Consider the following 25,937-nt stretch of genomic DNA (forward strand, 5'->3'; position numbering starts at 1 on the left):
AACCTGGTGAAGATTCTTGCTGCCAGATTGAGAGTAATGAAGATATAGGAGAAAAAGAGCCAGGTGTTTTATAACTGAAAATAATGCTTTGAACACATGTATGCCGGCTGTTTATTTTTCATGGGTCGGCCAACTTTGACTGCAAGGGCTAAGATGTTTTGAATCCTGTTTATGAGCAAGCCTTTGGTCCAGTGGACATTTTTTATCCCCTAAAGTAGGTGCTGAGAACATTTGGACTTGGCCCCAGCTTTATGAAAGTCAAAGTTGTCGTATGCAAGCCTGCAGGATAGCTTTAGAACCAAGGAGCCTACCAGGCAGCACAGTTGTCTTGTTTGCTAAATATATCTTGAGGACGTTCAGAAAGCTTCCCTGTGAATGCATTGCCTACCATTGGTTCTGTGGTTTGTAACTCTCTTTTGCTTGGTTTCTATTTGATGGCTTTCTTTTTTTTACGCTGTCCAGCTTGAGTTCAACCCTCCCAGTGCACTCTCTGCCACTACACTATGCCAATCTCTTCTGCTCCCCTAAAGTCTATGCCACTATACCCAACACTCTGCTCTACGCCACTCTAATTTACTCTGTGCTAGTGCTCTCTATGCCACTCTGCTCTACTTCATTCTGTCACTGCACTCCACACCAATGCACTCTATGCCGCTCTATTCTATACCACTGCGTTCTGCAACACTCTACTTACAGCACTGCACTCAATGCCACTGAACTCTACCCCACTCTACTGCACTCTATGCGACTACACTACTACACGGTACGCTACTCTACTCTGCATCACTCCACTTTATGCTACTGTACTCTGGCAGTCCACTCTAATCTGCTCTGTGCCACTGCACTCTACACCACTGCACTCTATGCCACTCTACACCACCGTACTCTACTGTGCGCCACTCCACACCACTGCACTCTACACCACTTTTTGCCACACTGCGCAATTGCACTATATGCCACTGCAATCTATGCTGCCCCACTTCCCTCTGTGCCACTCTAATCTATGCCACTGCACTCTAATCTATGCCACTGCACTCTACTCATAACCTTACACTCTATGCCAATGCACTCTACACTTCTTCATTCAAATTCAATTGACTCTTCACCTTTCTAGTCTGCAGTACGGTACTCTATGCTGCTTCACTCTAGGACACTATACCACTCCACTCTACAACATAACACTCCATGATACTCAACTCTATAACCCTTCACTTCATTAAACTCTACTCTACAACACTGTATTCCACTCTGCGATGCTCTACGTATCTACCTCTATGTCACATCATGCCACTTTATTTTACTCTGTTCTGCAGCACACTACTCCACTCTACTCCTCTACTCTACTCCTTTCTATGCCACTCCATGACACTCTCGGCCACTCCACAACACTCTGCTCCACTTTATGCCATTCCCCTGTACTAGACTACTCCATTCAATGCCACTCCACTCTACAACAGTCTGTTCTGCTGTATGCCACTCCCTCAATGCAGCTCTGTTATTTTACTCCATTCTATGCAACTCCACTCTCCTTTACGCCTCTCCACAGCGCTTGATGCCACTCCAGTCTACAACACTCTACTTCACTCTGTCATTCCCCTTACTACACTTCTCCACTCTATGCCACTCCACACCAATCTACTCCTCTCTACATCACTCAAAGACACTCTACGCAACTGCATTCTGCTTTATGCCTCTCCACCCTTTTGCCTCTTGATGTTACTGTACTCTACGACACTTTGCGCCCTGGCATAGTCCAAAGGACCATGACATAAAGTTCACCTTTCTCTATCCTGACATGATGAGGTTTGTGGACCCGAAGGTTGAAGGAAAAAAATAATCTACAAGCCCCAGTGTGTGAAGAGCGATGGACTTAAATCCAGGACTGGGTGAATTTGTTGCAGATGAAATGGGGCCAGTTGCATCTCTGTGATAACACGCCTGTGCCTGTTGAAAGGCAAGCCATTGGTCGGTGTGGCCTTTGTAGCATCTCTTCTGGGTGGTCTCGCTTGGCCAGAGCTCTAGGTGGTCCTTCAGAAGAAACCCCATCCAGCTCTTGCCATAAATCCCCAGGACCCCCACAGGTTTTTTTTTACTTCCAAGGATGGGTTCACGAGGAGACACACTGGGCGTAGGGTCCATAAATCCCAGGCGACAACAGGTGTGTTCGAAGGACCCCCGGGTGCACAAGCCCTCCACCTGGCGAGATGTGAGGCTGCTCCTGTCACACCCTGACAGCTCGGCCTGCACGGAATTCAGCACAAAACTAAAAGGTCGGTTGCACTATGCATCACTGACCAAATATACATCTCATTAATCAGATGTTAAGAGTGGGAGCGGTGAACTTAAGCTTTACAGCATTTAGGAATTTTGCATGGGAGGTTTGCTGTGCATATTCTTAATCCGTGTGTGGCCTGTGCCGGAGCCCTTGTATGTTTGTGAAGCAGGAGAGAAGTCAACATTTTTTAAATAAGCGGGGAGTTTCCATGATGTTTTCACCAAACTCTTTTAGAATTGGGGCGACTGTGTACTAGGGCAGGTGAAAAAAGTGTGCGAGAGCTTGTTTGAAAGTAGAGGATGGAGTAAAGGAGAGTAGGTAGAGAAAAAAAATCGAAGCGGAGATAAGCATAACAGGAATGAGGATAGGAATAAAAAAAAGATAAATGCTCCCCTCATCAATAGATTTGCAAATCGGATGCCCTGGAACAAAGCTATTATGTTTTGAGGTAGTTTAAGGGGTGCCTTTATTCGCCGGTGGGACCAGGCATCTCTGTCCTTGCTGGGGTGGGCTTAGTCTGTCCAATGCACTCACATCTGAGGTGCCTGTGAGGAACAGGAGCCTAGCTGCCCGCGGTTCTAACAAGGCGCTCTGATGGCCGACATGTAATAACATTGTTTCCGTCTCTGTGCAGGTCTCCGGAACGCCCCCCGTTGCTGGGATGTTATCCAACCCCTCCTGTGTGCTGTGTATATGCCGAAGTGTGAGGGCGGCAAGGTGGAACTGCCCAGCCAGGGCCTGTGCCAGGCCACGCGCGGGCCCTGCGCAATTGTGGAGCGCGAGCGAGGCTGGCCCGACTTCCTGAAGTGCAGCACTCCCCGCTTCCCGGAAGGGTGCACGGTAAGGACGACAAGGAGCCGGGGGGAGAGGGGGCTGGGGTGCTCTGCTGCTTGACTTACAACGCAGAGCAGAGCGACCATGTACACTCACAAAGTGCTCTAAAAGAGCCCATCTAGTTGTTGCAGTTTTAAGAAAACGTTTAAATCATCTGTCCACATCCCTCTGTGCAGGTAAAAGTTAGCTTCAATGCCATGTTGGCTCTTAGACGCTAGTAATCTGTACATATATTTTTGAATTTTGTAAAGTGCTTTATGTATCCTTTTTATGGTTTCTTCTGAGCAATATTTAAAAAAGAAATTTTTAGATGGCAATGAATGGTGCCTGAATAAGGAATGCAATCAAACTCATACGCCCGTATAGTTTACATCAAGGAAGAAAGTAGGGACCTATCGAAAGCTTATCATCTAATGATTATACTATTTGAATTAAAGTAATACAAAATAAGGCGCTGCAAAGAAGAACCAATCGAAATGCAGACTTTCTACACGAACTTTCTCCAAGCAGAAGGTACTAGTGTCGTTACTCAGTCACAAGCCCAGTGCACTAGGTCTAGAGTCTCTAATTGTTCTTTTCATGTTTAAGTGCTTTTTTTATTCAAAAAGACGCCCCAGAGATGTTTGCCTGTTGAATAATAGCTTGTCCTTCCCGAAATAGCAGTTTTATCTGTGTATATTTGCTAATATTTAGGAGAAACTAGAGCCCTTGAAGGTTCAGTGAAAGTTGCAGACTCCAGAAATCCTGGATCATAAACTTTGACAGAAGTACTATTTTAGGGCCATCTGGAGCTGCAAGCTATGAGATGGTTTTGGTTATTTGTCTGGCAATGTATCTGCCCAGGTCAGGGTTGTTTGATTTATGACTGTGACTTCTGCATATGCCAGGATTTGACAGTTACATTTACTCAGGATTGGAGAGGTGTCCTTATTATATCCTAACATTAGTCTAGCAGAAGGACCTACCAGCTCATGTTATGTAAGACATCAACGCACAAAGTAGGTTTTTACACTGTATGAACCGATGTTGCTTCTAATTGCAGCCTACCTCCAAAACTATATCACATATCTTCTGTCTGCTGCAGTTTTAGATGGGGTGCCACCAGAATGGTGGTGCTTGAAGCTGTCCCATTGGAGTACAGAAAATGTACACAACATACAAGGCATACATGGGGCGTGGCCAAGAGGCAGATGGGAGCGGACGCATGAGCACGGAGCTCGGACCCTGAACCTGTAGAGGGGCTGTGTAAGAAGCCCCCCCCCCCCCAATGACCTTAGCGGAGTGGTAAAGGTGCCTGGAAGCTCCGGCGCTGCAATTTCGACGGCCAAGGGACGCCGCAGTGGGGCGAACGGCAAGGGGCTGCCTGGGCCACGGGTCGAACCCAAGATGGCGGCGTGAGGGCTCCGGGCTCCGGCTCCCTGTGGGAGCTGGGCGGCACATGTGGCTCCGCGGGGGACCTGATGCTACGGGATTAGCCTGGCGCTGATAGATATTGTTTCTGGTGGCAGGAGTGAGGAGACGGCGAGACACAGAGGGCTTGGGTCCCGGTGGCTGTAGCGGCCGTCTGCGATTAAAATGGCGGCCGCTCTGACTGGGCTGAAGACTGCAGCGGTGAGGCCCTGAAGCGGCCAACGGGGCTGGAGGACTTGTGTACCGCTGCGGCGCCTGGGCGGCTGACAGGTACCTGAGTCGGAGGAGTGGATCAGGCGGCGAGGGGAGCTCGGCGGCAGGCGGCCCCCCTCCCCCTTCCCTCTACGTTTAAAGAGCAGGAGGGAGGCGCTGTGTGAGCCTGGGGGCGCCGCGGGCATGACCGGGTGTTACCGGTGCATACAAAGGGGCGGGGGTCAGTGCGGGTTGGACCGCAGATCACCCCCAGTACTCTACCTGCATTGCGGAGAGCCCCCTGGAGGTGAAGATAGCAGCGACCATTGAGGGAGCAGCCTGGAGTCGCGCCCGGGCCGGCGGCGCTGCTGAATAGTCACAGGCATTGTGGGGATTTCCTGCTCGTGGTAAGACGGATCGGCCAAGGACAGATGGAGCATGGGAGGCTGATGACCTGAAGCTGAGCACACCTGGTGACATATCTGGGGAGCTAGGGGCCTGTGAAGGTACAGGCCTACGGTTCCAAAGGAGCAATGAGACTGCAGCGAGCAGGCCCTGGATGCGGCCTTGGCACTGGGGCACTAATGTGGCACTGATCCTGAGGAGAGCGCGGGGGGGACTAATATACTGCGTGTGATGTGGACTGCTCGACGGGACTTTATGGGGCAGCTCAGCCACAGCGGGAATATTGCGAGTGCAGTGTCCGGAGAGCGGCGCAAAGCTGGCTGCTGCTGTTGGACTGTGCCCGCGCCCTCCCCGTCTTGGAATCTTGACAGATGGCAACATTGAGCAGAGTGGGAGGATTGAGTGAGGGTGCCTGGTGAGTCGGCGGGGCACTGTGAAAGAGCGCAGCGGAGCCATAGCCTGGAGAAGGCGTGGGGCGGCCGTCAGTGGGAAACCCTGGCAGGGAGTGGAATGAGCGGGGCCACAAAAGAAGACACGGACTGGAGCAGGTAGTGCGAGGAACGACCTGGAGGCTCACACAGTGTCACGACGCAAGGCGGAAGAATCTGACCACCGCTGATACATGAGGCGGAGCACCGCGGGACCCTGCCACGGAAGGGTTGTGGTGGCATTGACGGCAGGCCTCGAGTGAGCTGCACTTCGGGGCGGGGGCCTCGGAGGCCCGGCTGACCACCAACCTGAACAAAGGACGGGATCGGGGGCAATGCCGAGGACCGGCGGAGAGCGGAGTGTAACTTTGATTGGGGTGTGCCTCTGGAAGAGAGGGCTGAGGGACAGGCGGACTGCCGCGCTTGATCAGGCTGAGGAGTGAGATCCAGCTGAAAGATCGTGACTAATAGTGGACCCACCCCTGGGGACGTGTGGGATTAACGACCCGTGAGACCATGGGTAAGCCAAGAGGAAAGCAGGTGGGAGCGCCAACGGAGCAGGACGAGGAGACAATGTCTGAAGAGGCTTCCAAGGGGCTGAAAATACAATCGGAGGGGATGCTCCAGCAGCAGGTTGATCAAATATTGAAGGCCATTGTGGATATCAGGGAAGCTCTGCAGTTGGACATCGCGCATGTAACGCAGGGATTGGGGCTGCTTCTGGCAGACCATGCCAAACTGGCCGATAGAGTGAAACAAACTGAAACGGCTGTGGAAACCTTGGGGCCTGCTCAGAAGTCGATGGAGGCGCAGATGGCGGACTTTCAGGCCCGGCTGCAGACACTGGAGAGGCGGGCAGTGGACGCAGAAGGAAGGAACCGGAGAAACAATATTCGCTTGGTGGGGCTGCCTGAAGGAGCGAAGGGAACCAACATGGTGGACTTCCTAGAGGAGTGGCTGAAGGGAACTAATGCACCGGAGGGTCTATCATCATTCTTTACATTGGAAAGGGCACACAGGGTACCAACCAAGTCCTTATCCCCTTGGAGACCGCCGAGGCCGGTGGTCGCCAGACTGCTCCATTATAAAGACCGGGATCTCCTACTGAATAGAGCGAGGACGGAGGGTCCCTATACAGTGGGCAACAGCAAGGTGACACTGTTCCCGGACTACACGCTTGAAGTTCAGCGCCGAAGGGTGTCGTTTGTAGCAGTTAAGAGAGCGTTGCGGGATGAAGGTATACAATACTCTCTGATGTGCCCGGCACGTTTGAAGATCATGGTGGATGGCAAGATGTCTTTTCACGACAGACCGGAGGGGGTCTGGAACTGGCTGGAGTTGTACAAAGTGGGTATCGGAGGCCCAGGAAGCGGCGTGGGGGCTGTGACGGAGGGACCTCGACCTCGCAGACTTAGACGCAACCGGAGACATCAGCCAGCAGCCCAGAGGCCGACCGAGACACAAACGGAGACGGAGAGGGCAGTGGCGCTGCAGGCTGTCACGGCCATTTCACAGATGGAAGGGGGCACCCCCCCCCCTGGCAAGGTCGGACTCAGGCGGAGGGTCTCTGGAGGAGGAGGATGAGCATTCGGAGGCTGGGAGCATGAAGTTGCCACAAGTGACTGCTGAGACAGCGGATGAGATCGTAGATGGGTAATGTTGACTCTGGCTGGACATGGGAGGGGCTCTGGCTGGGGGGAGTAGGGAGGGGGGCCGGCAGGGGAAGAGGTTGGCACGGACTAGTTTGCTGAGGTCTGTAGCATGTTGGGGGGAAGTGGAAAATGTGCTGTAAAAGACTAGAAGATACGAGGTGCCGGAGCGGACTGGCATATTATGCTGGGGGTTGAGTGCGGGCTGGGCGTCCGGTTCTCTGAAGCTGAGGGCTCACCTCCCTTAAGTTTGGGTGGGAGTAGCTCCCTAAGAGTGTAGGGGGAGTGGTTTGATGGGTAGTTTGGATGGGTTCTAATGTTGTAGCACCTTTTCTGGGGGGGGGGGGGGGTTGGCTAGGTTTGGGGGTAGTTAGAGATACCGGTGTGCTCTTTGATAGAGGGCAGGTGCGGGGGAGGGTCTATCTGACTCATGGGGACATTGCATGACCTGCAATGTATAACTTGGAATGTACGAGGGCTTCACTCCATGCAGAAGCATCATAAGGTGTATTCCTACCTAGTTAGGCGGGGGGTGTTGGTGGCACTCCTCCAAGAGACGCATATCATCCGGTCCGAGGGGGCGGCATTAAGGAAGAGATGTAGAGGGCAGGTATTTTGCATGACTTACTCGGTGTACGCAAGGGGCGCCCTGGTGTGGATAACAGCGGGGATCCTGTTTCAGCCCAAGCAGTAACTGATTGACCCAGAGGGGAGATTTGTGGCAGTGATGGGGAAACTAAACGGAGTGGATGTGACATTGTGCAGTTTGTATACCCCAAATGTTGACCAGTCGTCCTTTTTTGAAAGCTTATCGGGGAGCTTGGCGCCCTGTTTGACCGGGGCAACTATATTGGGGGGGATTTTAACCCTGTAGCGGATATGGGCAAAGACAGGTCCCACCTTCCGCTCTCGTGTGCCCCGATACATCAGAACTCCAAGGAGAGGAGAACGCGGCAAACTAATTGGGGCCTAATCGACACTTGGCGGGCCCAGCACATGGAGGACAGGGATTATTCTTATTATTCTAGCATCCACGACCTGCATGTGCGATTGGACGCCATGTTGTGCACCCCTGATGGCCATGCCAATGGGATAGATAGTGAGTACTAAGGGAGAACAATTTCAGACCAAAATCCACTGTTAGTGCGGATACAATGGAGCGGAGAGAGGTCACTTATACCGACCTGGCGGCTCCGACCGGAGGCGTTGGAAGATCCAGCCTTTAGTGAAGAGTTGGGGGTGGGCATCGCCCAATACTTTGAGGAGAACGAGGGTACGGCGGCGTTGGCGGCAATAGAATGGGATGCCTTTAAGGTCGTGGTCAGGGGCATCTGCATTAGCAAGGTAGCGGGAGTACGGAAAACGTTACTAGCGGACCTGGAAACAGTGGAGGACAAACTGAGGGGAACAGAAAGGGACCGGCCGGGGAGACCTGGGGCAGGCACTGAATTGCTAGAGGCTAAGGAAGTAGTTGCGATGCAGATGGAGAGGTTGCGCTCATTCGATTTACAAGAATTATTGGGCACGGATACATGCAGAGGAGGACAAATCGGGCGCTCTGTTGGCGTGGCTGGCCAATCCGCTACCAAGGTGCGATCCGATCCTAGGCTTGAGGATGGCCACGGGGGAGTTGCTACATACGGAGATAGGGATTAATGGGCTGATCCACGGGTACTATTCAGGTCTATACCACACTCAGCTGGCTGTGGATGCAGAGGACATAGAGGATTACTTGGAAGGGTTTGCAATGCCGCACTTGAGCAAGGAGCAGGGAGATTCACTGGGCGGTGAGATCACGGTGGGCGAGATTAGATTGCGCGATCAAGCACATGGCCCGCAACAAGACACCTGGGGTGGATGGCCTGCCTGTTGAATTTTATTCCAAGTACGTGGACTTGCTGGGTCCATGACTGCAAGTAGTCTATCTGCGTGGGACCACGAAGGAGGCTATTATCATTCCCCTCCTGAAGCCGGGTAGGGAAGCATCGGATGTGAAGGCCTATCGCACAATCTCGATGTTGGCGACCGACTACAAAATCCTGAGTAGGATATTGGCGACACGCCTACTCCCGCACATGACTCAGTTGGTGCACCGGGACCAGTCTGGTTTTATCTCTAAACGCAGCACGGCTATCAATATAAGGCTTTATTGCGAATCTTGGAAGACTGCCAGGAGCCGACATGGGAGGCCCTGATTTTATCGGTGGGTATAGAGAAGGCATTTGGTAGCCTGGAATGGCCGTATCTTTTTCAGGTAATGCGCAGAATGGGATTGGGCGAAACGTTTGTGAAGAGGACCTGTATATTATATGACTCGGCGCGGTTGCGGACAGGTGGGGACGGTATCAGAGCCTTGTTCAGTGGGACGAGGGACGAGAGAGGGCTGCCCGCTGTCTCCACTCCTGTATGAGTTGGCAATCGAACCACTGGCGATGCAAGCCAGGTCGGGGAAGCACTATACTGGGATAGGGGTCCGTGGGGAAATGCATTATGTATCGCTTTACGCGGATGATCTACTGATGTTTCTGGCTGAGTCTGATGAGGTAGCTACGGGGGCGACTGAGCTGTTGCGGATGTTTGGAGAAGTGTCAGGGCTATGTGTGAACTGGGAGAAGACTTGCCTTTTCCCAGCTTGCAGGGCAATGACTCCTCCTGCGGGCCTGGAGAGGTTGAGATGGGAGCCTTGTTGCCTGCAATACTTGGGAACTAACATCTAACATGAACAGGCGGATCTATTGGAGGGCAATGTGAATAGGGCAGTGCGAGGGATCAAAGGGAGTATGTCGTTCTGGGGCACTCTGCCGCTCTCAGTTGCGGATAGAGTGGCGCTACTGAAGATGGTAGCGCTGCCTAGACTTTTATATTACTTTAGAAACTGCTGGTTGGGGTTCCGAGCTCGGTATTCAAGGTGCTGCAGTCCTTGGTTGGGGGGTTTCTGTGGGGAACTGGTAGGCGTCGGGTGGCTCTGACCATGATGATGAGGCCTAGGGGCGCAGAAGGGTGGGCGGTCCTGACTTTGAAGGGTGTAATTTGGCGGCTCAGCTGCAGTGGCTCACGCAGGCAGTAGCTAGAGAATTCAGGGGGCCAGGCGGACCAGAGGATAGGTGGCTGCCGAGGCATATTCTCTCATTTGTGGTACTTGGACAACGATTGCGACTCAACTCCTTAACGAGCGAGGAGAAAACGTTGAGGGCGAGCTGGAACGGGTACAAGTGAAGGATTGGGGTTCCGCGCCCATATGCGCCGGAGATTCCACTGGGCATGTGCACGGCCTTCCTGCATGGGGTGGACTGGTCTGCGCTGGCAGAGTGGGAAGATTTAGGACTGCAGATGATTAGGGACTTATATGAGGAGGGGGTCTTCCTGCCTTTCCAGGCACTGCAGGTCAGATATGGCCAATCTAGAGGTGGCTATTTGCTGCATGCAGCCCTGGTGGCTGCGGTTCAGAAGTACTGGGGGACGAGGCTATTGGAGCCCCAGATGTCGTTGACGTGTCAATATGTTGTAATGGCAGCGGGGACGGTGAAAGCAGTGACATGCCTTTACAGGCGAATGGTGGAGGAGGGACTACAGCCACTGACGCACCTGCGCACAAAAAGGGAAGTGGACTTGGGAAAGGATAGTCCTGAGACGTCGTGGACCAAAATAATGGAGAGGGCATGGAAGGGTACAAGGAATGCCAGGTTTCAGCTCATTCATTTCTATGTTGTACATACGGCCTACTTAACCCCTAAGCGAATAGCTAAATATTTTCATATAGAGACGGCTTGTTGCCCCAGGTGCAGCACGCGAGCGGCAGATTTCGAGCACATGATGTGGAGCTCCCCGTAGCTCGGAACGTATTGGGAGGAAGTGATGGAGGTCCTGGGCGGAGTGACGGACAGACAGGTAGAACCTGCCATGGGGTGTGTATACTGCACTGGTTCCCGCACAGAAAGCGCACCAAGATCACAAGCAAGTTCATGGACTTAGGGTTGTTGCTGGCTAAGCGAGAATTGACAAGGCAGTGGAAATCCAGGCAGGGCCCTAGTATAGAACGATGGAGGGTGGAGTTTGCGAAATGGGGATCCAGTGAGAGTATGGTTAGAATCCAACAGGCCAGGAGAGTAAATAACAAGAAAGTGATGGAAGCGCTCAGGCATGGTATGCATTGGTGGAGCTGCTGACGTGTCCGGAGGCGGATTCAGAAGCAGGCTCACTGGAGGGTTCTCTGGAAACTGTCGGACCACAAAACACGTAGGTAGGTTTGAATGGCCTATGAGTGAGTGGGAGCGGGGGCAGACCCTATGGAACTGGGAGTGTGACTGAAATGAGATCAGGGACCTACATTCCCTAGCACGGAAATACATTTGGTTATTCTTGATTATGTTTTCGGAGCACGGTGGTGGGGAGCAGTTAAGGGGAAGGGGGTGGGCAGGGCAGGAGTTTGTTGGAAGCACTAAGTTGAGGGATCATTGCGCCGTGGGATGACATTGAATGTACATATTCGAGAAGACCTTGATAAGCAGGGTGAACGGGATGCAATATAAGGTGATATGGACTTGAGATACTGATGTCGTCTCAACTATGGATGCTGTATAATCATGCAATGTATTTCAAATTGTACCTTCCATTGAAAATGTGCCATGTAAAGGTGGGTTGTGTGTGTTAAAATGAATACAAATGTATATTTTTTAAAAACATACAAGGCGCACAACTCATAGACCTGTATGGTTCAACCCAATGGTAATCGTACTTAACCAAATAGACAAGTTAAACCATTTCTTGAGATTGTTAATTCATCTCTGTATTAACAATTATGCGTTGACAACTGCATCAACATTTACAATCAAACAATTGTGTGTAATTTGTACAAAAGTACATGTGGTTATCTCTTTGACAATGTTACATCACATTACGAAATGTATAACAGTGGTTTTCCAAAGTAAAAGTATCTTCTTTTTCCCATTGCATTTCGGGTTATCCTAACCCTTCGTCAGGGGTACTGTAAGGAACACATTTCAATAAATGTTCTGATGTGTACCCCTCAAGAACATGAAACGAGCATTTGCAATGCAATAGGTCTCGCATTAATTACGTTTGAGCTATTGGCATTGCAAAATATTGCAACACCGATTGCAACAAAAGTCTATAAATTGTAAGCCAAAACAATTTGTATTTATTTTTGTAGCAATGGTAGCATGCTGCGCTTTAGATGAATATGTTTAAAATTAAAGTGCGCCATATTGTGATTGCTACAATAGTTAATTGTGGATGCGTTAACAACTGATGTGTGCACTGATGGCTGGTGGTGTGTGCCTGTAGAAATTGTGCACTGATGGCTGGTAGTGTGTGTGCCTGGTGGAAGCGTTCACTGACAGCTGGTGGTGTGTGTGCCTGGTGAAAGCGTGTACTGAAGGCTGGTGGAGTGTGCCTGGTGAAAGCGTGCACTGACGGCTGGTGGTTGTGTGTGCCTGGTGAAAGTGTGCACTACCGGCTGGTGGCGTTTGTGCCAGGTGAAAGCGTGCACTGACGGATGGTGGTGTTTGTGCCCGATGAAAGCGCACACTGACAACTTATGGTGTCTGTGCCTGGTGAAAGTGTGCACTGACGGCTGGTGGTGTGTGCCTGGTGAAAGCGTGCACTGGCGGTTGGTGGTGTTTATGCCCGGTGAAAGTGTGCACTGATGACTTGTGGTGTCTGTGCCTGTTGAAAGTGTGCACTGACAGCCGGTGGTGTGTATGCCTGATGAAAGCGTGTACTGATGGCTAGTGGTGTGTGTGGGCCTGTTGAAAGTGTGCACTGACGGCCGGTGATGTGTATGCCTGTTGAAAGTGTGCCGGCTGGTGGCATGTGTGCCTGGCGAAAGTGTGCACTGACGACTGGTTGTGTGTGCCTGGTGAAAGTGTGCACTGACGGTTGGTGGTGTGTGTGTGTGCCTGGTGAAAGCGTGCACTGATGTCTGGTGGTGTGTGTGTTGTGGAAGCGGGCACTGATCGCTGGTGGTGTTTGTGCCCGGTGAAAGTGTGCACTGAACGCTGGTGGTGTGAGTGTCTGGAAGCGTGCACTGAAGGCTGGTGGTGTGTTTGCCTGGTGGAAAAGTGTGCACTGACATTTGTTGGTAGGCGGATATGTAGACACAAACGATAGCCAATTGAGTCTCGAGGTAGCAGGGATAGTAGGGACCCTCCCTGCCGCCTGCACTAGCTAAACGAGAGGTGGAGCGCAGTCCATCGACCTAAGAAGGATCAAGTGCTCAATTAGCCCCTACAGCATTGCAAACCCTGAGCTTTACGTTGCATGCTGAGCTCTGCAGTATGTACATTAACCAATGGTCTGCATTATTGGATTCAGAAGGATTCAAGTCAGAGTGAAACGGTCTTTCAGTCTTTGAGACCGCACCCGTCACGCAAACTCTTTCTCTGATCTCAGCAGCAGGCACTGATAACGGTGATGAAAAATAGTATTTCCCGTTACTTGATTTATCACCGAACTGCCCCCAATACCCCACATTCTCCCTGCAAACAATTTAGTTAATTTATGTTGCCGCTCCCCTTTGACTTCAGAGACAAAAACACCTACTGGCAATGGTCACAATTGTAGAGACAGATGGGCCAGGCTTACGCCACTTTGCAGCAGTGAAAAACAAGCCTCCATTGTGAAGGCACTCGATCTTATGATAGCACAAAACCCAAACACAAGAAAGGCGTGATCTCTATTAATTTCTTCACTTCTTTTGAATGTACAGTTCTGAAGCAGCACTGGTGGCATGAATGCTTGTTTCTCTGATAAGACACTGACTACTTCCACTGCTATTAACTAGTCAAAACTGCTGCAGGGGGCAATGCAAGGCCAGTAGCCTAAGGGATATGATAAACAAACATTTCCAGAAAACGCAGTACTAAGGATGTGCATCTTTCCAAAGTGAGAAAAGGAAACGACTCGTAAAATAAAACATTCGAAACATGAAAAATCCGCTGGTAAACAAGCCCATGTTTTTTCCACAGTAAGAGTTGGGAGGTAAGCATAGCAGGTATGAGTGGGAAAGGTTAAGAGATGGGGAAAACGAGCAAATCAGCCAGTGACTGGTGTATGCTTAATCGCGCAAACGTCTCACTCAGTGGCGGCTGGTGACATTTGAAAGTGGTGTGGCGTACAAGTTGTGGCTGAGTGCACTATGGTGAGGGAGCGTAGCAAGCGTGCCTGACTTGCCCTGCTCTTGGCTGAAGTTATAACAAAATGTGCATCTGACATAAACATGCTAAGATAACTTTGCTCATTTTCCCCATGGGCTTCTTAATGCTGGATAAACTAGAGTCAAAACAAAGGGCTATCTGTGCCGAGGTGATAAATAAAGCAAGATGTGAAGGGACAAGAAGCATCTGTGTGCGTTGTCAGTAGGGATTAAAGGATGTATGTTTGATGGACCTGTCGTGAGAGGAGGGGTCTGCAAGCTTTGCAAGAGGGGAGAGGAGATGTGTACATTTATTTGTATGCTTTGTGAGAAACGAGTTTGTGGCGCCCTGCGGGGCTGTGTGTGTTGGGAAACAAGGAAGGGGCAACAGGGACAATGAGTGATGATTGGGGTTTGTGTGAGTTTGAATGGCGGAAAGCTTGCGCTTCTGTGTGAAGTGTAGGTGTGGTAGCGTTGTTACTGAGGAGGATACATCGTGCGTGCACATTAGGGACCTGCACTTTTCATTAGCAATTTGACGCCGCACTTCTATGCGTTCCAAAAGGCAAGTGAAGCGCAGGGTTGCAAACTCGGCATGCCGACTGACCGTGCCTCGGAGAGAATGATGCAAATAAGGACAGCCCCACGTTACTGCGCAGCCCCGGTTAGGAACACGGAGATTAGAATATGCAATGAGCCAAGGGTACCCCAAGATGCTATCTCAAGAGGGGGCGCGAGCATAAACTGTCCCTGACATCCCGCCTTCCCCCTGCCTGCTGTCACCATGGGAGTGAGGGGGACGGAGACATTCCTTTCTGCTGCGGAAGGCCTTTCTTCATTGTGTCTTTTTTGTGTTTCAGGGATGCCAATTTACCGGCATTCCTGTCGTGGTTTCACAGCATAGACCAGACCAGCCTTTCTGGTGTGTATGGAGATGGGGGAAGCCGCTCTAATGCAATCACCATGGCTATGCCTGTAAAATAATAGAAAGTGCTTCCATGGTTTAATGAAGGTAGTATAAGGAAACAAGCAACCCGGGAAACAACTTCTTGCATGCGTGGGGACGGCGGGCCCTGCTCTACCACACGCACAAAGCGTGAGAACTCTCCTTCGGCTGCCGAGGTCACTTTCCAAGGGGGGTGGGTGTCCTTTTCCAGCTCCCATGAGGCGCAGCTGTCCTGCCAGGTAAGCAAATTCTATCAGCGGTGGCTGGGAGCCTCGAGAACTGCTCGACCGGGCAATCTCTTTCTATAAAACCCGAAGTGAAGTTTGTTCTGTTGCGATAGGACGTGTCAAGCACAACATTTTAACCTGCCAAACAAGCCCCTTTATTGGAAATAAAAATAAAGCCCCCAGAGCATGCATGTGGAAGGCGTTGCTCCGGGGCGTGTGTGCGTAGGGCTGGCTCTGGGCAGCACTGGGAGGCACTGGGGCTCGAGGCATCGTTTTTAAAACTGAAGCCCCCGAAGCATGGATCCCCCCCGGATCTTCATGGCGGCGGCCGTGGTGCATGGAGTTCCTGGATCGCTGGCCGCGAAACTGAAAGCGCGGTGGGAGCGCTTGAGACGCCGTCGCCGTGAGCGTGCACATCGGCTGCTCCGAGTCTGTATTGGAAACTGACTCACTCGCGTGACCAAATCCTATTTACAATCCTGCGCGCGTGGCCATCTCTTATCTCTCCCATTAACAATGCTGCGCGCGTGGGCATCTCTTGTCCCCACTCGTTATCGGCTGAACCGACGACTATAGTTTTTGCAGCGAGAACGTGCTTTGTGCTTTCGCCAGCGAGACCTAAAAAGGCATTTTGTGTAGCTTTGTCTATCTCAAAATTGAAAAATTATCCCCAGTGCACATTTGAATCCAAGATGCGCTAGTGCAACGTGCATGCTGTAAATCATCCCTCCGTGCAATCATTGTGAAAGTGAGCGATACCTTTCCGTTTGAATGACCTATAAAGTGAACGCATAACTGTGTTCACATATGCCCGAACCCTAGTGCAAAATAACTGCAAGCCGCCCTTCTAATCATGCCTCTGTGCAGCTATCTGGAGTTTGTTCTACCATCTCAGTGACTCGTACGGTTAACTGTGTGACAGAATTCACGTGTACCAAACAGTTAGTGCAAGATAACTACAAGCCGACCTTCTCGTGTCCCCATGCAACACACTTACATGTACCTGAGTATTAATGCCACTGATATGATCTCAAAGTAATATCAGCTCGACCAACATTTTTATTGTATTGCCACCTTGAGCCCGCGGAATCTTTTCAAAATTAAGTTCTCTTTGTTGTAAGGGTGATGCCACAGCGACTTTTATAACTTTAAATGGAAGGGGACCCTGTCTCTTCAAAGAAAATAATGCACATTCAACTGTTATTTTTCTGGGACTTGCATTAGGGAAGTGTGGAGTAGAAATAAATAACATACTGTAACTTAAGTATTTGCTTAACTGGCAGTAAGACCTGAGTAGGTAATACTAAAAAGTAAAGGAATCCACACAGTATTGTAGATTAGATGTGGAACTGCCCTTATATCGAATCCAAAATATCAGCTACTTAGCATCTTGATAAATTCATGTGGAGGCAAAAATAGTAATTGATTCTCTACGTATGCTTACCTTGATGACAATTTGGTAGTCATTGTATATGCAGGTTAATTTACTTGACCTTGATATGGTGATATACAATCTGTGAACTATAGCAATGAATATAAAGTAAACTAACCGAGGAAAGGTACACATATGGCTGTAATGGTGGGTGTTCAGATTTTTGCTGTTCTTTGGGTGTCCTATATAAGAATTGTCCCATAACCTTTTACCTTTTTTTCCTTCAGAATGAAGTGCAAAATATCAAGTTTAACAGCTCAGGCCAGTGTGAGTCGCCTCTAGTGCGGACAGACAACCCCAAGAGCTGGTACGAAGACGTTGAGGGCTGTGGAATACAGTGCCAAAACCCCCTCTTCACCGAGCGGGAGCATAGCGAGATGCATGGCTACATCGCTGCGTTCAGCTCCATCACTGTATTTTGTACCTTCTTTACGCTGGTGAGTCCGACCTCGGATCAGGAGTGTTGCTGAGGTCCTCTGTGATAAGAAACCACTATCGTTACTTTTGGATTAATAGCCTCATTTTATTTGACCTTTTTTAGGTCTCGCCTACTAGACCGCTCAAGTTTTCTGTTTGCCAAAAGACTTATTGTCAGCTTTCAGTGGACTTAAAGCCTGCCCATTGCTTGCCATTGGTTACCTTTATTGCCAACCTCATTTGCTTGTTTTTTTTTTTATTTCTTAGTTTACTGTCTTCTTCTTGTGTTTGTTCCTCTCCTGAAGCATGGAGTCAATACTTGTTTTTTAGGTCTCGCCTGTCGATGCGCATGCGCATCGAGCAAGCGAGACTATAGGGGCTCATCGACTCTTTATCTAACTGCAAGGAATCGTGGCGATTCCTTGCAGTGCCCGTGACTTTTAAGGTCAATGCGCATGCGCATTAAGCTTATGCGCATGCGCATTGACCTTAAAAGTCACGGGCGCGTGCACGTCCGTGTTTGTTTACCCTTGCCTACTCTCTCTCTCCCCTCTCCGCCCCCGTTCCGCCCCCTCCCCTTCCCGCCGTGCCTCCCCTACTCTCCTCCCCCCTCCTCCTCTCCTCCCCTGCCTGCAGACAGTCACATTGACCAGGACACCAGAAGATTACGATGTGACTGTGGCAAACATTCAAACAGCAGCACAGGCGGTCCGCCAGCAATCTCCTCGTAGGCTGCACCGCATGGTCCACCGGCGTGTGAGTACTCTGTCAAAGACCGAGGATATGCACCGCAGTAGTTTCCGCGCCTCTCTCACGTGGCCACAGTGTTTGCCACTGTATCAACCGTTTGTGCAATTAGAGGCACGCAGCCCCAGACACTCTCACTCTCTCCGTATGCCGACAGAAGCCAGGCTGCAGCAGTACGCCAATCACCTCTAATGGGCCCTCAGGGCATGCAGCCTCTCGGTACTCTGCCTACCGGTGCCCAGGTAAGCGCTGGTTTTCAGCTCCGGTACCGGCGCCGAGGATATCTGCTCCGCTGTTGAATCCACTATACTCACACGATTTTGGTGCACTCGGCTGGATCGTCCGGCACTCTCCCACGCGGGTCACAGACCCTGACCTGCTCGCTGTCTTGTCTCGCCAGATGAGCACAGGCCGCCGTAACGCTCCACGTTGTTTCGCGCAGCCCAGCAATCTACACGGCTATCAGGGGTGTATAGTGGCTACTCTTTAAGACCGCCAAACCGAGGCCAGCAGCGTCTACCCCGTATGCGCCGTTACAGCTCTCCGCAGCTTTGCCCTGGGTAATCCTCGGCTGCGCAGCAATCTAGCGCGGGGGTGTTAGGCGTTCCTCAGCGAGCAGGAAGAAATCATCTGGCAGCACGGGCGCGGAGCCTTCACCACAGCAGCGATCGCGGAGTCACCACAATTGCCCCGCTTCAATTCTCACTCCAGAGCCCTGCAGCCATGAGTCACCGCCATCATGTCAAAACCCACCCTTAAAAATCGAAGCTTGGTCCAAACCATGTACAAAACTGGCAGCACTAATGGTGACCAATGACACACTCCGCACCTTTTAAAAAAAGCCACTGACGTCATTTTTTTATTAGACCTAACTGCCATGTTAAACATCATCACCGGCCACCAAATTCTTCTGGACACTCTTAAAAACAGGATGCGCAAGTAGGAAAGCATTGTGAAATGGTACCAATCCTACCTCTCAGAACACTCCCAAATAGTGAAAACTGACAATTCCCTTTCTGACCCCACTTTAATTTCCGTCCGCACCCCACACAGTTGGATCCTAGAACAAATCCTTGACAATGTGCAAGTCAAAGAATCACAGAGGGGGGACTACTTAAAGATCTTGGCATCTTATCTCACCAATACACTGAAGACACGCAACTCGATCTCAAAATGGATGGATTTCCTCAAACCTATCTCCAAGAATTAATCTGTCCTGCACAGCAGCCACAAATAGATGGATCAAAAACAAATTAAATATAATGCCTTCAAGACTGATTTTCTTCTCTTCCCCTCCAAATCTGACCCAACAGTCATAGTCTCTAGTTTGAAACTAAGAGATGTTGACTTCAGAATGGTCACTACTGGGCGTCATGCTCGACGAAAATCCGGATCTCAAAGGGCACATCAAAGCTGTAACAGATTCTGCTTCCAAGGTCTCCTCCCCCCTCCTCCTCTCCTAGCACCCCCAGCCCGAGGCAGCTTCCCCTGCACAGACCCGCTCCGCCCCCTCCCCTTCCCGCCGTCTCGCATTTCCCCTGTCGCACTTCTCCTCCCCCCTCCCCTCTCTTCCCTCCAGCTTGTTTTTTGTTTATTTGACCCGCTCCGCCCCCTCCCCTTCCCGCCGTGTCGCATTTCTCCTCCCCCCTCCCCTCTCTTCCCTCCGGCTTTTTTATTTTTTTATTTTACCCGCCGTGTCTCCGATCCTTTCGCTCTCCTCCCCCCTCCCCTCTCTTCCCTCCGGCTGCTCTCCCCCGGCCAGTCCATGGACGAAGAGCCCTCTCACATGCCTCGTCTCTCCACCCCGGGCACGCCAACCATGATAACCTCCTTGTCCACCTTAACTGCTCCATGGCCTTCAGTGAGAGTCCTCTCCTACAGTCACCACCTCCAAATGCCGCTGCTGACCACTTCATAGATTCTCAAACATGCTCAGTCCCCACGCTGTGGTCCCCCATGTCTCCACCCCATGCAGCACTGGTTTCATAAATGCGACTGCTCAGATCCAGCAGCATCGACATACCCCGGTGAGGACTTCCTCTTATGCCGCTAGGGTTCCAACCTCACTCCATTTCAGCAAGAATCCATGTTCCATCCCTGGTCTTGGCTCTTAAAAACTACACGTATCATTTCAAGGCGTGCAGTGCAATTGGTTGAATATCTAAGTAAACCCAGACTACAACTCCCAGAGTGCAATAGGTTTACAGATAAACCACAGAACTGGACATGAAACAAGGTAGTAACTAAATTATCAAATCCCTCCAGCTAGTGCCAACGATCTTGCTCGAATTCTTCGTCCACTTTGTTAGCTCTCAGCAAATTTTCCTTTAAAAATGATGTCCCACCTACTAGCTTAAAACCACACATGTCAAAACCCACCCTTTACTCACCCTCACCCTCACTCACCCTCAACCCCTCACCCTCACTCACCCTCAACCCCTCACCCACACCATCACTCACCCTCACTCGCCCTCACTCGCCCTCACTCACCCTCACTCACCCTCACTCACCCTCACTCACCCTCACTCACCCTCACTCACCCTCACTCACCCTCACTCACCCTCACTCTCACTCACCCTCACTCTCTCACCCTCACCCTCACCCACCCTCACTCACCCTCACTCACCCTCACCCACCCTCACTCACTCTCACCCACCCTCACTCACTCTCACTCACTCTCACTCAACCTCACTCTCACTCACCCTCACCCTCACTCACCCTCACTCACCCTCACTCACCCTCACCCACCCTCACTCACTCTCACTCACTCTCACTCACCCTCACCCACCCTCACTCACCCACCCTCTCACTCACCCTCACTCTCACTCACCCTCACCCTCACCCTCCCTCACCCTCCCTCACCCTCCCTCACTCACCCTCCCTCCCTCACCCTCACCCTCACCCTCCCTCACCCTCCCTCACTCACCCTCACTCACCCTCACTCACCCTCACTCACCCTCACTCACCCTCACTCACCCTCACTCTCTCACCCTCACCCTCACTCACCCTCACTCACCCTCACTCACCCTCACTCACCCTCACTCACCCTCACCCACCCTCACCCTCACTCACCCTCACTCACCCTCACTCACCCTCACTCACCCTCACTCACCCTCACTCTCACTCACCCTCACTCTCACTCACCCTCACTCTCTCACCCTCACTCTCTCACCCTCACTCACCCTCACCCACCCTCACCCACCCTCACCCACCCTCACCCACCCTCACCCACCCTCACCCACCCTCACCCTCACTCACTCTCACTCACCCTCACTCACCCTCACTCTCACTCACCCTCCCTCACCCACCCTCACCCTCACCCACCCTCACCCTCTCACCCTCACTCACCCTCACCCTCACTCACCCTCACCCACCCTCACCCACTCTCACTCACTCTCACTCACTCACCCTCACTCTCACTCACCCTCACCCTCACTCTCACTCACCCTCACCCTCACTCTCACTCACCCTCACTCTCACTCACCCTCACTCTCACTCACCCTCACTCACTCACCCACACCCTCACTCACCTTCACCCTCACTCACCCTCAACCCCTCACCCTCACTCACCCCCACTCACCCTCAACCCCTCACCCTCAACCCCTCACCCCCTCACCCTCCCTCACCCTCACTCACCCTCAACCCCTCACCCTCACTCACCCTCACCCTCAACCCCTCACCCTCAATCCCTCACCCACACTCACCCTCACTCACCCACACTCACCCTCACTCACCCCCACTCACCCTCACTCACTCACCCTCACTCACTCACCCTCACCCTCACTCACCCTCACTCACCCTCACCCTCACCCTCACTCACCCTCACTCACCCTCACCCTCACTCACCCTCAACCCCTCACCCACCCTCAACCCCGCACCCTCACTCACCCTCAACCCCTCACCCTCAACCCCTCACTCACCCTCACTCACCCTCACCCTCAACCCCTCAGCCTCACCCTCACTCACCCTCAACCCCTCACCCTCACTCACCCTCAACCTCATGCTAAAGATTTACAAAAAAACCCTTAAACAATTCTAAAAGCACTAACTCTAATGCTGCGAGACCTATTGCATTTCTAATGCTTGTTTTATTTCTTAGTTTACTGTCTTCTTCTTGTGTTTGTTCCTCTCCTGAAGCATGGAGTCATTACTTGTCCTTTCACTCCTTACTTTTTAAGGTCTCGTTTGTATTTGGTTAAACAGTCCATAGGAGTGCTTGTGTCTTTCAGCTGTCTCCCTCGTGTCTTTCCCCCACCTCCATTGATTTGCTCTCTCACCTATGTTTCTCTACTCCGCCCTCTTCACTGTTGCCCTTGACCTTGTGTGCTTCTTATAAACCCCTTTCCCCCTGCTGGCTTTGCTTTCTCGCCCATGTGTTTTTCCCTCCGCTCCACGTTGTTCGCTCTTTCCCTGTCCCCCGTGCTCCACATTGCTTTCTCTTGCTGTGTCATTTACTGCTCCCTCATCCTCTGTGTTGCTTCCGCACCCTCTGTGTTGCTTCTCCCCACCTACGCCCTCCATGTTGCACCCATGACCTCTGTGATGCTTCCCCCATTTACCTTTGGGGGAAAAAGCCTCTGCGTTACTTCTTTATTTTGTCCCTCCCGTGGAGCCTAGCCTCATTATCTGTGTCCTTCTACTGTTTACCTTCTAAGCACTACTTTTTCTTTTTGGTTGAGCAGTCCATGAGTGCATGTGTTTTCAGCTGTCTCCCTCATGTACTTCTTTCCCCCACTTCCACCGCACTCCATGTTGCTTTCTCACCAGTGTGTTTCTCCATTTCTCTCTGTTGTGCTCGCCCTCGTGTGCTTCTTATGCCCACTGTGGCAAGCGTTGCTTTCTCGCCCATATGCCTTCTACCCCTGTGCTTTACGGTGCTCTCTCATGCACATGTCATGTACCCCCCCCCCGCTACCCCCTCCCACCCTCCTCCCCCACTCGATACCTCTGTAGTACACCCACAACCTCCGAGTTGCTTCCCTGACCTGCGTTTGGGGAAAGAAAAAAGCTTTTATGCTACTTTTTGAAAGTTAGCGATCCAACTCGGATCAGTAAATAAAAAATAAAAAAAATGCGCAGGTGTCATGGCACCTTTTTAGTTTACTTGCCTCCCTTTTCAGCATGTTGCACATCATTGTGGGTGCTGTGCAGCATTGTTAAAATTGTCAGGCTCAACCAATAGCTCTGAAGGCGAGACCTATTGCCTTTGCCATTACTTGTTCTTTTTAGAGTCTTGTGATTTATCCCACTTTCTGTTTGGTAAAAATGTCGTTCTGCAATGTACATAGGTGGAAATAGAAACCTCTTCAATTTGTTAATCCAAATCTCGCATATGAGAGTTTCCTAATGTTCCCAAGAGCGTACTACTCGTGTTCTCGTAGTCACTTTAAAATGCGGGTCTCGTTTGAGTAATATTTTTGTTTTACTCATAGGAAACGCACGATTCAGTTTACTTTTTTCTGTTTTGATGTTAATATAAGTTATTGTTTGTTTTTTGTTTCTGACTGGGATGTTTACATGATTTAGTTTTTGTTTAGTTTGAATTTTGTTGTTTGTTTTACATTCCCTCATTGTTCCCATATAAGGCCAGCTCATTTTATGAGGTTGCTTCTGCCTAAGACCCGGTCCGAATGTGAAGTTCTTACACTGAGGGCAGTCCAGTGTGATGTTACAGCCGCAAGGGTAGGTGGCTGTGTAATACTGCTTAGCAATAACCGCCCAGGTGGAAAGTCCCTGTAGTTAGAGCAGTTTCCAGCATGGTATGACTGTAGAAAGGGCAGTGTATCGGTGCTCTGAAGGATCTCCCAGAATGTCACTGCATTAAGAGCAGCTCTCGCTGCACCGAGGTCAAATAGCAATGTGTTGCACTGCAGTTAGTCAGTATGAGATCACTGCAATATGTCCAGCTTCCTGCTTGACCAGGTTCTGCAGTAAACCCATTTCCCAGTGTGATGGGTGCTACAGTGCGGCAGATTACAGTGGGATTCCCTTCATGTGGGGCAGCTTCCAATGCACAGTAGTGGGGGCAGTTTCCACTCTTGAGGTCTGGACTATGCCACCTGTGTCCTTGTATATTTTGGGGGTAGAAAGTACTGAGAGAAAGAAGTAAACCTGTTCTGACCACAGGTTCTCACAGAGATTACTCAAGTTATACTGCAGAAATCTGTTTACTAACACGTTCTTGGGTCAGATTAGGTGTATTTTTGAGGAATGCCAGGCCCAGCCCTGCCAGTTCGATTGTTGTCCTTCCTCTAATTTCTCGTCTCCCCTTCACCCTCCTGCAGGCCACGTTTGTCTCTGATTGGAAGAACTCTAACCGTTATCCAGCCGTCATCCTCTTCTACGTCAACGCGTGCTTCTTCGTGGGCAGCATAGGCTGGCTGGCACAGTTCATGGACGGGGCGCGTGGGGAGATTGTCTGCAGGGCGGACGGAACCATGAGGCTGGGGGAGCCAACGTAAGTGATGCCCATTTAATTACTTGACTGGTGGGGATGGGGAAGACCCGTGGAATCCCAAGACCAGCCAGAATGTTCTTTTCAGTATGAACCAATGATAATTCGCTTGGTATACTTTAATCTGCAATCTATTAATCGGGCTCAGAAATGTTTTTGGTAAAGTCTGCCTCAGACTGTAGTAAATACTGTGAAAAGAAAGTTTAGTGAGATATTATGTGGCAGAGTTGTTCTAATGGTGTAATGTATTTTCTGTTGTCCATGCTCCCCAAGCTTTAGTTTAAATTCTCGTCCAAAGATATTCTCCCTTCGCTGCCCCTTTATGACTTTTGTCCATGTTCTCCTCCACATTCTCCCAGAATCCTCCCTTTTCCCATCCAGTGACAAACCTACCTTTTCATTTCCTGGCTCACCCAGCACTTCCCAATGCTATAAACCAGTGGCGTTCGGTGGCCTCTGATAGCTGAAGGCTGCTCTGTCCATACAGCAAGCCAGTGTTACCTATGGGCCTTCACGGTTCGTAGAGTAACCAGTGGGCAATTTTGTCTCAGGAATCACTGTGCAACAAAACCACCATCATGTAACATATCTCATTATGCAGAGAGAGTCACAAAAGTAACATCAGTCCACTTCCTTCATCTCTAGTTAGTGTCCTTAATTTGTCATTAATAATATATATTTAGAAGAGCATCACCTTCAAACACACAAGGCTCTAAAAGGCATTATGCTAATTAGTAAGTTATTTTTGTTTTGTGCGGTTCCCATGCAACCTAAGAGGTTGTAGAGAGCTTAGTTTGGGCAGCTGGCACTTAATTACTCTTCACACCGGCGCTTATCATGAGCACTGGCTAAGGACACATTACCTCCTCGTCCTGGTCTCCCCGTCCCATTCCTGATACGTGAGCAGCTAGTCTGCTCTACAGAACCCCTACCTAGCTGAGCTGTTGGCACTTCCCCCTAGGATGATGTCACCATCACGCGACTACAAAAGGGGGAAGTGCCGGAAGAATCATCCTGAAATACCAAATGCAATAGAACGAAACACATACAATCACCCACAGAAAACCCAAACCAGGGAGGGAGGGAAGGGCTCAGGAATGGGACGGAGAGACCAGGAATCGGAATAATGGTTATTACCGGTGAGTAACCGGGCATTCATTTACAGGCAGATTTGGTGATTTGTCACAGTCATAGGATGTTGAGTCAAAACCGAGACATGAACCTCGTTCCCCAGCTCCGAAGTCGGCAGCACGGGCCATAAGGCCACATCCTCGCCCCATTTTCATGGTTGTTAGTTCCATTTTAGGCTGCGTTATAAGGAAAAATAAGCTGGTGCAAACTGTCTCCTAAAGAGCCTAGGCACTTATC

At 50.7% G+C, this 25,937-nt stretch overlaps 1 protein-coding gene across 1 annotated transcript in view; it reads left to right on the forward strand.

Annotated features, from left to right (window-relative positions):
- SMO (smoothened, frizzled class receptor) overlaps positions 1–25,937 on the forward strand; it is a 139,481-nt gene that overhangs the window by 35,241 nt on the left and 78,303 nt on the right. The window contains exons 2-4 of the mRNA XM_086918892.1: positions 2,910–3,115; positions 17,179–17,388; positions 24,400–24,572. Of these exons, the coding sequence (XP_086775018.1) occupies positions 2,910–3,115; positions 17,179–17,388; positions 24,400–24,572 (589 nt within the window). The remainder of the gene's footprint in view (positions 1–2,909; positions 3,116–17,178; positions 17,389–24,399; positions 24,573–25,937) is intronic.

The sequence above is a fragment of the Lissotriton vulgaris genome, chromosome 1_1, assembly GCF_964263255.1.
Source record: "Lissotriton vulgaris chromosome 1_1, aLisVul1.2, whole genome shotgun sequence".
Taxonomy (NCBI): domain Eukaryota; kingdom Metazoa; phylum Chordata; class Amphibia; order Caudata; family Salamandridae; genus Lissotriton; species Lissotriton vulgaris.